At 28.8% G+C, this 12,388-nt stretch overlaps 1 protein-coding gene across 1 annotated transcript in view; it reads left to right on the top strand.

Annotated features, from left to right (window-relative positions):
- The first annotated feature begins 4,518 nt into the window (after positions 1-4,518).
- LOC106685272 (prostaglandin reductase 1) overlaps positions 4,519-12,388 on the top strand; it is an 11,515-nt gene continuing 3,645 nt past the window's right edge. The window contains exons 1-4 of the mRNA XM_067049188.1: positions 4,519-4,661; positions 9,756-9,801; positions 10,710-10,766; positions 11,506-11,697. Of these exons, the coding sequence (XP_066905289.1) occupies positions 4,556-4,661; positions 9,756-9,801; positions 10,710-10,766; positions 11,506-11,697 (401 nt within the window). The 5' untranslated portion in view covers positions 4,519-4,555. The remainder of the gene's footprint in view (positions 4,662-9,755; positions 9,802-10,709; positions 10,767-11,505; positions 11,698-12,388) is intronic.

Here is a 12,388-nt window from a genome sequence, read left to right as displayed (position 1 = left end):
ACAAAATGAAATTATTTAAAATTAAAGTGAGTAAGGAAACGTATAGCTAATTAATTATATATGTAAGTAAAATGACAGAATTAAAGGAATAGAATACAAGACAATATGAATAATACAAATGACAATTATTAGGTGTCGTGAATATGAATTAAAGTATGAATATGAATAACAAAATGTTCATAATGAAAATTATTAAAAATTTAAGTTTCATGAAGAAGAAAGCGTATTAAAACGTTGATTTTAACTAAATATTTATAAGTTAAAATGTCACATCGGTTTCTTTTTTTCTATAATCGATAAGTTAAAGAAATCTGGTGAAATTTGTACCAGTTTTTTTTTTTTTAAACTCTAAAGCAGTTTCATAAGAAAGAAAACTTATGTATAATTAATTAAATAAGGAAAATACCAGAATTTAAGAAGTAAAGTTTTCGAGTTTTTGGACAAATCTACTAGCTTTGTACTTATTAAAATGTTGATTTTAAACTAATTACTTCATAAGTTAAAATATCTCATAGGTTTCTCTTTTCTCAAATCGATAAGCTAAAGAAATCTTCTGAAATTCGTAACAATGTTTTGTAAAAGTCTGAAGTAGTCACGCTAAAACTGGGAGGCACAATCCTTCTTCAGCTACGCACAAGTACATTTTCTTTTTCTTTATAATTATTTCTCCTCCTTACTCGACTCTACTATTCTAAGATCGAAAAGTGTAAGGAGAGGACTTTGGGAATGTTTCTTCAAAATTGTTAAGAGCAGCTTTGAGAGCTACTGCCAAGAGAAAAAAACAGAAGCTATCTCGCAGAGGATGTCCGATTTTGTACACAGTTAAAATCCTTCAAAATTAAAAAATAAACAACAAAATTGGCCTCCCTATTTAATAGTTAATACAATTGTACTATATAAATTTTCTTCCCTTTATGTTGTAGATGTGTAATAAGGTTAATTTTAAAATAAACACCCAGTTATTAGTAAGACAATTATTTCTGATAGCCAATAATAAATCATCGATCTCTTGGGAAATTATTAATTTAAAAGATAATTTAATTATCTAAAAACAAAACAAACAACATTAAAATCAGACTAATATTAGCAATGATGGAAACCGGTTTTATCTTCATCTTCGTAACATATAAGAGAACAGGTTTCACTCAATCATTGACTTAATTATTACTGCATATCAAAAATGATTTTGCCTATGAAGCTCATAATATTGACAGCGGTTCACCTGTATTTGGGCTATGAGACTGAATTTTATAAAATTATAAAATAAAAAGTAGTTTAAAAAAATTAATTCTGAAATAGCGGTAAAGATGATCAACATGATAGCTGAATTATTTGTTCAAACGAACTTTTTTTTTCCAAAATCACAAAAAATGCATTAACTTAATTTTCGTGTACATGGGACATTAGTAGAAAAACTATCCTCTGAAAATGCTAATTTTTCATTTAGATGAAAATTCGTTTAGGATTTCAAAAAACCACTTTAAAAGAATTACTAGATTTTCTTTTAAAAAACTTCTTTGGTTTACTTTACTGGAAGCATCTTTTAGTTTTTGTAATGTTTTTTACATTTACATTCATTTAATACGATTAACAATGTGTCTTGCACGAAAAAGCAAATAATAAAATGTGATATTACTCAATATTTTCGATATTATATCAAATATTTTTTTCTGGGCTTTATTTTTTTTTTTACAATGGCAATCGGACACGAGTCTATATTTTTTGACTTAATGCCATAAAACAAAGTTTCATTGAATTCGGCGTTGCTAATTCTGTAACTTCCTCCCCTTGTATAATACTTTGGTAAAAGAGGTCTGTAGGGTAAAAAGAAAGATTAGAGACCCATAAAATTTCATTTTGGATTATGATAAAAATTCGTAATACGAATACGTAAAACTAATACTTTGTCCCACCTTGCCAGGTCAGTCTGTTCAAATTATTTCTGTATCGTGCTCTTATTATGATATAATACACCAATCGATTTATTTTTTAGTTTGGAATAACGAAAACATATTATCAATTTTAGTAAATGTGTAGCAAATTGTACAAAAACCAAAAGTCGCTTTTTGTAAAGTAATCTAAAAAACATTTATTTAATGAAAGTCAGTATTTGATATTGATCAAAAATATGCGGAAATTTGTATTTAAGAATTTTAAAAGATGCTAAAAACTAATCTTACTTTATTTCCTTAAAAAACAAAAAAAAATCTTTTGGCCTACTTTAAAGGAAGTTGCTTGGTTTTGTTTTTTTTGGTTGTATTTTTCAACAAGGGAAAATATAAAATAATGCCAGTTTCATTAATAAAAAAATAGTTTGTATAGTTGACGGACTGTTAAAAATAAAAAATAATTATGTGTACCCATGTATCAACTACTACTAGCACAAGACCCCAGTAGTAAACAAAACGAGTCATTCACCACAATTTTTTATTACTTTAATGAAAACCTTTTGATTACCTTTTAGCGAACACCATGAAAACTAATACTCCTACGAAGATAAATGTCATAACTGTATAGCACATTACACTAACTTTAATTTGAGTGCTAATAGACATCTATACGTCTCATGGTTCCTGAGATAAAGATTTCCCACAATAAATTCAGGAACTACTAATTTTTCAGAAGGTTTTTTATGAAATTTTGCACTTAAAAAAACTGTATATCGGGAACTATTAAACATAAACAGCTCTGTTAGAGCTCAAACTTTAGTAAATTTATTCTACTTTAAATGATTCTATCAGGTTTTCTAGTGATGTAGGTAGTTTCAACAACAAGAGCTCATAATAAAAAAAAAATTTAACGTTTTGAAACTCCAGGTCTACTCTATAAACTTCGTAAATTCCTACCCCCTACATATTTCCTTATAATCCGCTCCTACCTCACTGATAGAACCTTTAAAGTAAATCATAACCTAGCCTACTCATCTCTCTTTTATCAGTCCGCCGGTGTTCATCAAGGTAGTATCTTAGGTCCCATTCTTTATACGGTTTATACAGCTGACATCCCAACCCACCCTAACACAGCCCTAACAACATACGCTGATGACCCATGTATACTTTCTGTAAACAACGACCCAACTAATGCATCACAAACACTACAGGCACACATAACATCTATTGAAGAATGGTGTAAAAACTGGAGAATCAAAATAAATCCTCACAAATCCCACCAGATCACCTTTACTCTCCGTCGTAAACCTCTGCCCTCCTGTCCTACAGTATCCTTTCTAAATACACCACTAATGCCTGTTGAACAGATTCGATACTTAGGACTCCATCTTGACAAGAGACTTACTTGGAATCCACACACAAGACTAAAACGACAAGAAACTACCCGTAGATTCCGATTGCTACAACACTTACTTGACAAACGCTCTAAACTTCCCATTCACTACAAAAAATTAGTATACACTACAATAATCAGACCAATTTGGACATATGGAATTGAGCTCTGGGGCTCCACCAAACCATTCTCAATTCTCATTTGGTTTCAAATTCTTCCCGCATCCAATCGTTACAATCCAAAATCCTACGTAAAATCCTTGATGCTCCTTATTACGTCACAAATAAACTCATTCACAAAGAGCTTAACATCCCAGATATGCGTCTTTTCATTCCAAACTCCTTAACCATCCTAACCCATTAATTCTTAATCTTTCATCCTTAACAATCCCTGATAATCCTCCGAGACGTCTGAAAAGAAGATGGCCACGGGACCTTCTAATTTAAATTAATGTTTGAAGTACCACCAATGGGTGGTTTCTTCCCAAGATTTTCAAGTGTATATGAAACATACTACATATTTACTAATTGTATTTATTATTTGTACAGTTGTGAATCACATTAAATAAATAAAAAAACGTTTTGAAACAGCCACCATTTTGTATTCGCTTTAACTGCACTTCGCAGACTCATCAATTTTGACTTATAATAATACATAGTTTAATTTAAAGTAATAAAAAATTTGGGTGAAATAATTGAATTTTGAGGAGAAGGGCTCTTGTACCATCGCCATGACATGGCAACTACAATCTCAACCCAGATTTGGGGCTATCAGTATATCATCAGCTTAAAATTATTCTCAACAGTAGTAATATTCTTACATCTGCTCAATATCTCTGATAATTATAATATAAAATTTTGTCAGAACCATAAATTAAAGCGAGTTAGCTTAGCAAGAAAGGTTATGGATAAACTGTTATTCCTACATTCATTAATAAATGTACCAAATAATTGTATGCTGATTCGGAAATTGTATATTGATTGAAATGATGAAAAATATAAGTAGATGTAATAACAAGTCATATTTTAAATATGTTAATATTTTAAAATGCTTTGTTCGTTTACATGTTGGTAGCTGTCTTGTTTTAAGCAATGATTGGACATCTATTTTATTCTTTTATATTCCAAGAATATCCCAACAAACAAATAGTAGTTACCTTTTAAGTTTTGTCATATTGAGCAACACAAGAGGAGGGGGCTATATAAAAAACGCCGAGGAAGGTCTAGGCTTAGTCGAGATAGGACCTCTTTGCTATCAACAAGCAGGCACTAAAATGGCTAAGAACAGAAAGTTTGTCCTAAGTAAGAAGTTTGAAGGGGACCCGAAGCAGACGGACTTCAGCCTCGTCGATGAGCCCATTCCACAAGTCAAAGATAAAGGTGAGATCGCCTTCGTTATTGAAAATATAATTTTGATTCTTTGTGTCATAAACAATGACAATATTGCAGAAACATTTTATTGAATTGGTATGGATAAACGTCGGGATAGGATGGGTTTGCGCCCTTCAGAAGCTCTTGTATTTTACAAAAAAATAAAATATCCCTTCCTATTTTATCATATTACACTAACATTCGTCCCTACCGCTAATATTTCCTTAGTCCCGGCGCCTACGTTTAAATAAATTTAGTAACACATTAATTATTCGTTTATATATAATCTTATCACTTCTTCGAGACTGGTTTTATTGTTTAAATAAAAGAAATTGTATCCATTTTTGTTTCAAAAACTCTTTATTAATATTTTAAATGTCCAACGTTTCGGCCAACCAAGCCCTCCTCAAGGACAATCTTAACTATAGTTTCATACCTCACACCCAACTATTAAATTTTTTTGGCAGGCTATTCTGGCCTGGCCTAATAATTTTAGCTAAATTAACCAATTTTTAACTTTTTCATTTAATTTTAAAACTTTTAATTAAAAATTACCTTACACTATTATCACTCACTTATCAACAGTTAATATGGTTCATTTGACTAAGATTATTAGACCTGGCCAGAATAGCCTGCAAAAAAATTTAATAGTTGCATCTGGGTGTGAAATTATAGTTACGATTGTCCTTGAGGATTGCCAGGTTGGCCGAAACGTTGGACATTTAAAATATTAATAAAGAGTTTTTGAGACAAAAATGGATACAATTCATTTTATTTATACAATTAATTATTCCTTTTATGCAAAACAATACAAATCCTACCATAAATTTATTCTTAAAAGAAATTAATTTTTTTTATTATAGACTGAAGCATAATTAAAAATTGGAATGCTACTGAATATTGAGAATTGAGTTTTTATACTACTAAAAAGAAATTAAAATTATACTACGACAAAAAATCGTAAAAGGGGCAGAATAAATTAATCAGCATTTTTATTTTATTATTAGCTATTTTCTTGCTAGACTATGATGTCATAAGAAAGTGTTTGGAAAAAAATCTGCTTGTTATTTTATTTTTTGGAATAAAATAGTCATGGTAGGGATGAGTCAGTTATGATACAAAAGAATCACAGTAGTCGCCTTGAGATTGTGTTTATACCTTTTTTATCCTTTAATTTTCATATTTATCAGGATGGCCTTTTTGAAATTCTTGAATAACTACTCAACTTTTTAATCTTTGAATAATTCATTCTTTTTTCTCTCCCCCCCCCCTTAGGGTACATTATTTAGATATTATATTGGTCTTAGTTGTTATCCACTTATAATGACAACATTTTCTTGTGATTCCCAAGATGTTCAGTTTTTATATTTTCATTTGTTTTGCAACGTCCATTCCTTTATAGAGGGAATTATATAATCGCATTTAAAATGTTGAAAATTCTTCAAATCACATCACCCCTCCGGTTCTCCGACACTCAAGTTTTACTTATTCGATTTAAACTTAAATAAGCGTTATTTAATGTTTTTGTGAGAAAATAATAGTGATTCGTGACTCGTTTTCAATAAAAAAACAATTATGGTAGACAAGGGTGGAGGAGTTAGTTGGGAAAAAGTGGTGGAACCAGGCTTCATAGTTTTTATCTTGAGCTTCCTACAATGTAGTCCTACGGGTAGGTACTTAAAGAATTATTATGCACAGTATATAATCCAAAATAAGTGGATAAAATACTTGACGGGAAGACTTATTCACCAGCAAGTTATGACGGCCATATTGTTATCCCGAAGTGACTTGAGGATCTATTGAAGAACGGAAAGCTGTTTCACCTATCATTTTTTGGAGGTCTCCTTCAATTGAAGCAGTCCACAGATAAATTCTGTAGCATCAAGCTTGCCAAGAATCTACCACGTTTAGTATAGGTACTAATCAAAGATGAAAGGCAAATCGATAAATTTTACATTGTTTCCCGTTGAAGTCGTGTTATTGAAAACGATTGAGGATTTCAAAATACCATATTGTCCTTTCATACAGTGTTTTAATTTATGGATTTTTTTGTTAATTTATTTAATATAAGAAGAAATTTCTTGGAGCCATCCTTTATTATATCGTTCATTTGACCACAGCATTAAGTAATGCTCATTTAAGCTTAAGCATAATGTAAGTGAGGCGCTCTCAAAATATTCTACAATTTGAATGGGGTTATCTTCTAAACCGTGGACTAATGTGATAAAATGAATAGAACTTTTTTGCAGAAAATTTAATTTTTTTTTTAATAAGAATAACTTTTTCCATAGAACTAATTTATTATGAAACGTTAGTAAAAAAACAAAAAAGAAAATTTTAATTTGTTTAATAAACTTAATACTTATCAAACAAATTATAAATGATTATTGAATTCTATTTGTATTAGAAGACACATAATTAAATAGGTAGAGAAATTTAAGTATTTAGGGTCTAAAAAACAACGAAATTGATGTGAAATTAAGGGCGAGATAATAGAAATTATAATTCTTTAATTTCTTTAATATTAAATGTATTCTAATTCGAGAATAGGGCCAAGAGGAGTAAAATATAAATATTTAACACTGTTGATGTTGTGGAAATCTTTGCCTTTATTTCATTATTTTTCATATTTACATATTCATATGAATATATAAATATATATTTTTTTCTTAACCACTTAATTGATTTGTATATTCAAGCGGCGGTTATTAAATCATGTTCAGACCTAAAGAGCACAATTTTAAATTATAGAGGTTTGGATAATTTATACTATTCTTACTATGAGGATTTAAATCTATCTGATTACTATTCAAATGGTATTGATCTTAGGGTTCTCTAAGCCTTCATTATTATTACATTTTTTATGTTGTAAATTTTATATTTCTTAAATTATTGAGTTTTTATGCATGATTTATATTACTTTCATGTATACTTTATGTCTGAGTTTTTATATATGTTCTAAACTACTCTCATTTATATTTTAAATTACTTCTATGGATGCTTATATCTAATTATTTGATGAGTATTCTGTATGTTAGTACTTTTATCCTCTTGTTATAATAAATAAGTATGAAATCTACTTCTACATTAGTTGTTCCAAATTATAATATAACCTAATCTTACCTAATTAAAATAAGAGAAGAATTGAAGTAAACAATTACCACTTAAAAATAAACCAAACTCTGTCACTAACACGATTTGCATTACAACTGTTTGGAAAAGTAATAATCGGCGGTACACCAGTGTTGCCAAGACTTACAGAAATTTAAAAAACGTGTTAGTTTCGTACTTTTATTTATTTTTTAAACTCTTTCCACTCGACCAAATTGGATTTATTTTTTAGTTCTTTCTATTGGAAGATAGTTAATTGACCGGGTGTAAACAAATGCAATCAAAAATCCATCATTACTCTGGGACACTTGTTCCCCCAAGTAGATTTGTCTGTCTACGCTATGTAAAGTTTAACAATATTAAACAAAACAATAATAATTATATAAATGACTAGGGGGCTACCCCCGTCCCCCTAACTGCGGACCAGCCCCAATTTTACAAATTATAACTCAATAAAATGAAACAACACAATCAAATTAAAACCACATTTTTTTACAATCCATTTCTATTATTCCACCACAAGTAAAATAAAATATTATATAGTGATCATGTGTAAAATAAAACTAACAACTTTTTTATTTAATAAAGAGATATGAGAAAATGAAATGGGTGGAAAAAATAATAATAATAAAGAGTAGATATTTAATATTTACAAATATGTGGTATTGGTAATCAAGGAGATGGATATGTAATTGATCTTTAAGTGAAAATAAGGATGAGACTTTAAGATTGGATAAGGAATTCCAAAATGAGGTAGCTCGAATAATGAATGATTTTTCAAAGGGAGAAGTTCTATGGGAAGGAATGTATAGTAAATCTAAGATGAGTTTGCCTGTGGATGTAGGAAGGAGAAGGGTGAGCAGTGGCGAACTCATTTTAGTCGTACCGTACTGATCAGTTGTTTGAGATCTTGTATTTAACAGGTGTATGTATCAGCGTAGGATGAGGAGGTCAATAATATAGGAAGGTTTTTTGGTTTTTAAGGATTGGATTAAGAATGTACCAAGAAGGAATTTCCTTTGGATAATATAATAAAAAAAAATTTCAGAATATCAACGGGAGATTTGAGAACGTCTGGGAATGACGAAAATTAATATTATGAAGCAAGGCATCAATCAAACTTTTCAGTATCATCTCATGTTCACCAGATTGTCCTGCTCTATATTTTGAGCATCCATAGTCAACCTGGGGAAGAATAAGAGGGGATTAATGATGGGTACTTCGGGAAAGTTTTTTACAAAAGCTAATATTCAGTGATTCATATCTTATTATCATATCTTTATATAACTCTTAATTCCATTGCTAGTAACATGACCATGTGCAAAAAGTGCCACTCTTCTTCCAATTGAGAACCTTTCTTGTGAAAGTAGAAGTTTATGAAGTTCTTTAACTTTTATAGTATGCTGCAGATCCATCAGAAAAACAGAAAATCTTTTGAAATATGGCCATCAGGGAAGTTATCAGTTTTGGAAAATTTATAATAAGCAACTGTGTTGTGCTTTAAGGAATCGAGAAATAATTAAATACCCAGCTAAAATATTGCACTTTCTATTACACCATGTGAACTACAATGTATGTATTGTGACCTGCTGTAACTAACATACTAAAATAGTTAGCTTTCCCCTCCTACCTGTATATTGGAAAACTATGTTTCCTGATTTAGGGAACTTTTGATTCATTAGTATCATTAATATTTTCCAATGACATTGTTTATCCATGGAACACAGTAATGCCTTAATTTCATTCCTAAAACTACGTTGAAAATATCTGTGAAAAATGTTCCAATGGAATCTATTTTTAGCCCTATGTAACAATTTTCAGTTGAAGTCAAAAAAACAAATTCAATTAAAAAAACAAATTTCAGTGGAGTAGAACTTAGGATATGATACAGATTTACACCAATTTCATGTATTCACCAAGCTTCAAATTATTTAGATTTCTCAAATATTATTAACCATAATATATTTTGACTATTTTTTTTTTTTGTTTCAGAAGTTCATTTTGAAGCAATAGCGATTAGTGTAGATCCTTATATGAGGTGACTTTTTTATTCATTATACTATTTTGTTAATTAAATTATTTTGAAGACATTTTTTCAGAACAAAAAAGAATTTTTTTATTCATAAATTAAACTCATTTTTTTAGATTTTATAAAATATATTTTATAAAAAGATATGCCATAAAACATTTCTTGATAATTGAACACTATCAACAAACATATACATGTTATCTATCTAAATTTCCTAAGTAAGATTATAGTATTATATTGTTAATACAACAATATTGTGTATCAAATTATCACGCAGCACTATTCAGCAGCGGTATCAGATTGCCTGCCTTTACAGCATGGATAAACGTTGTTGAAGATTAACAATTCCATATTTAATAGTCATATCTAGGCTACAATAACTTTATTGTGTTTCAAATGAAAACTGATTAATATATTCAACAGTGAAAAAATTAAATATAAATAAAATATCACAGTCTTTAGTTGATGATTAAATTGTTAATATGAATAAAAACAAAATTAGTGCAATTCTCCATTGTATAAGTATTAAATCACAATTTTATATTCACTTAAATGTTGATAATGCATAAAAAAAATAGTGGTAAAACAATTTTTTTTTTAGTTAAATTAAATTTGTTGAGTATTCAAACCATAAATTTTCCCAACTTATGACAATCCTCCAACTAATATGGGTTACATAAAGGTTTTTAGATGTATTATTATAAAAAATAAGTACAAAATCTGTTTTGGTTGGTTACAGTATTCTTTTTCTCTTTTAGGAATTAAAGTTTTGACTCCCAATAAATACCATTTCTATCAATTCATGATTGTTCAGATTTATAAAAGTTCTGATTTTCCATTGGAATAGTCTACAATTCCTTTTTAATTTAAATTATTTTTACAGTTAACATTATCTTTAATTTGTTTTTATATTTCAGGGCGATAGCTCATTTTGCTGAACCAGGGATTACCATGTTTGGAGAAGTTGTCTCAAAGTAAGCTATTTTGACCATTGAGCTCTTTCATATAATTTTTGTTTGGTTTTTATAAAGATTATATTTGATGAATGATTAAGATAATATTCTTTAGAAAATAAATTATCTACCAACAAATTTTGAAATATTTTAATTTCAATGAATTCTCTCTAACAGATATGTGATGAATTAATGTGTTATAAGCAATATTTATGTTTTTTAAGAAACATGTTAAGAAACAAAAGTCATTGACAACTTTTACAGTATAGTATAACTAGATTCCTACAACATCAAATGATTTTCCTTCAAATGATAACTTTTAAGTTGCTTTCCTTAAGTTAGAATTCTTTATTTAATCGCCTAACACTAACAATATCCGATGAACAGTAATTACAGGAGTGTTGTTTAGAATACTTATTTAAAAAATAAAATAAAATAAGGAGTAAACCTTTAACTACATTAATTGCATTATACATTAACATTCTGTGAAAATTATATAAAATCTAGACCAGATTTTTTTTTTTTTTTCACTATGAGTACAAATTATTTGAAACAATGAGACTACTAGAAATAGACTACCATAGATACTCATTTGTGAGCAATAAAATATGTATTTTCCATTCATACCATTTACAATTCAATATATTAATATTTATAAATATTGTTAAAATGGATAAATATATAACTAACAGTATTGTTTGTTTGTTTATATATATTTGTTTATCTATTAATGTCTTATTTTATTTTATTTTTTATTTAGAGTGGTCGAGTCTCGCCATCCTGATTACAAAGTGGGTGATTTAGTTGTAGGATATTTTGGTTGGCAAACTCACTATGTAGGTGTGCCAGAGGAAGTTGACTCGCCATTCGGAGGTAAAAGGAAACCTTATGTTCTACCTGACCTTCATGGCCTACCCCCCTCGTTGGCGCTTGGAATGCTGGGAATGCCAGGGTAAACCTATTAACTTACAGATTTTCATTGATAAAGTGCTGGAAACTAGTCCTATAGAAAGAATAATCATAAATTATAACTTTAGAAGAAGAGTTAAGAGACAACATGAGATAGTAGTCGTTGTTTTTAGTTTTGATTGCAGAGTTATCCTTTGATAGCACACAATAAATGTAAATTTTTAACACTTCATATTGTTTTATTCAAAACAAGGATATTCTTTATTTTTAAAAAGGTTTGGATTCATTCATAGTAAAGCCATATCATATATATTTACTATAAACAACTTGACAATGGTTGTTTATTTTTTTAATGAGATTCATTTTTTATTTGATAATGTTAATGAAAAAAAGTATAAGGAAAACCTTTGAACCACATTAACTCCACTTCTTTTTTCTTTTAATAATAGTTAATTAATTATTATCATAATAGTTACTTATTACTATAATAATAGTCATATTAATTATTTAATAATAGTTAATTAATTAATACTATGTTAATTAATTATTTACTTATTATCCAAATTTTATTTTATATACCAGGTCATTCAAAAAGTCCTGTCGTTTTTTTGGGGGAAATTATAAATAAATAAATAAATATTTTCAAATAATCACCTTTATTCATCAAAATATCCACCGTTACAGTCGGTAACCTTCTTCCAACGAGATGGTAAAGCCCAAATTCCTTCCTTAAA

This window comes from Halyomorpha halys, unplaced genomic scaffold, assembly GCF_000696795.3.
Source record: "Halyomorpha halys isolate HHAL.00 unplaced genomic scaffold, Hhal_1.1 Scaffold676.1, whole genome shotgun sequence".
Classification (NCBI taxonomy): domain Eukaryota; kingdom Metazoa; phylum Arthropoda; class Insecta; order Hemiptera; family Pentatomidae; genus Halyomorpha; species Halyomorpha halys.
Note: the sequence above shows the minus strand (reverse complement) of the source record. Positions and strands in the feature narration are given on the sequence as shown.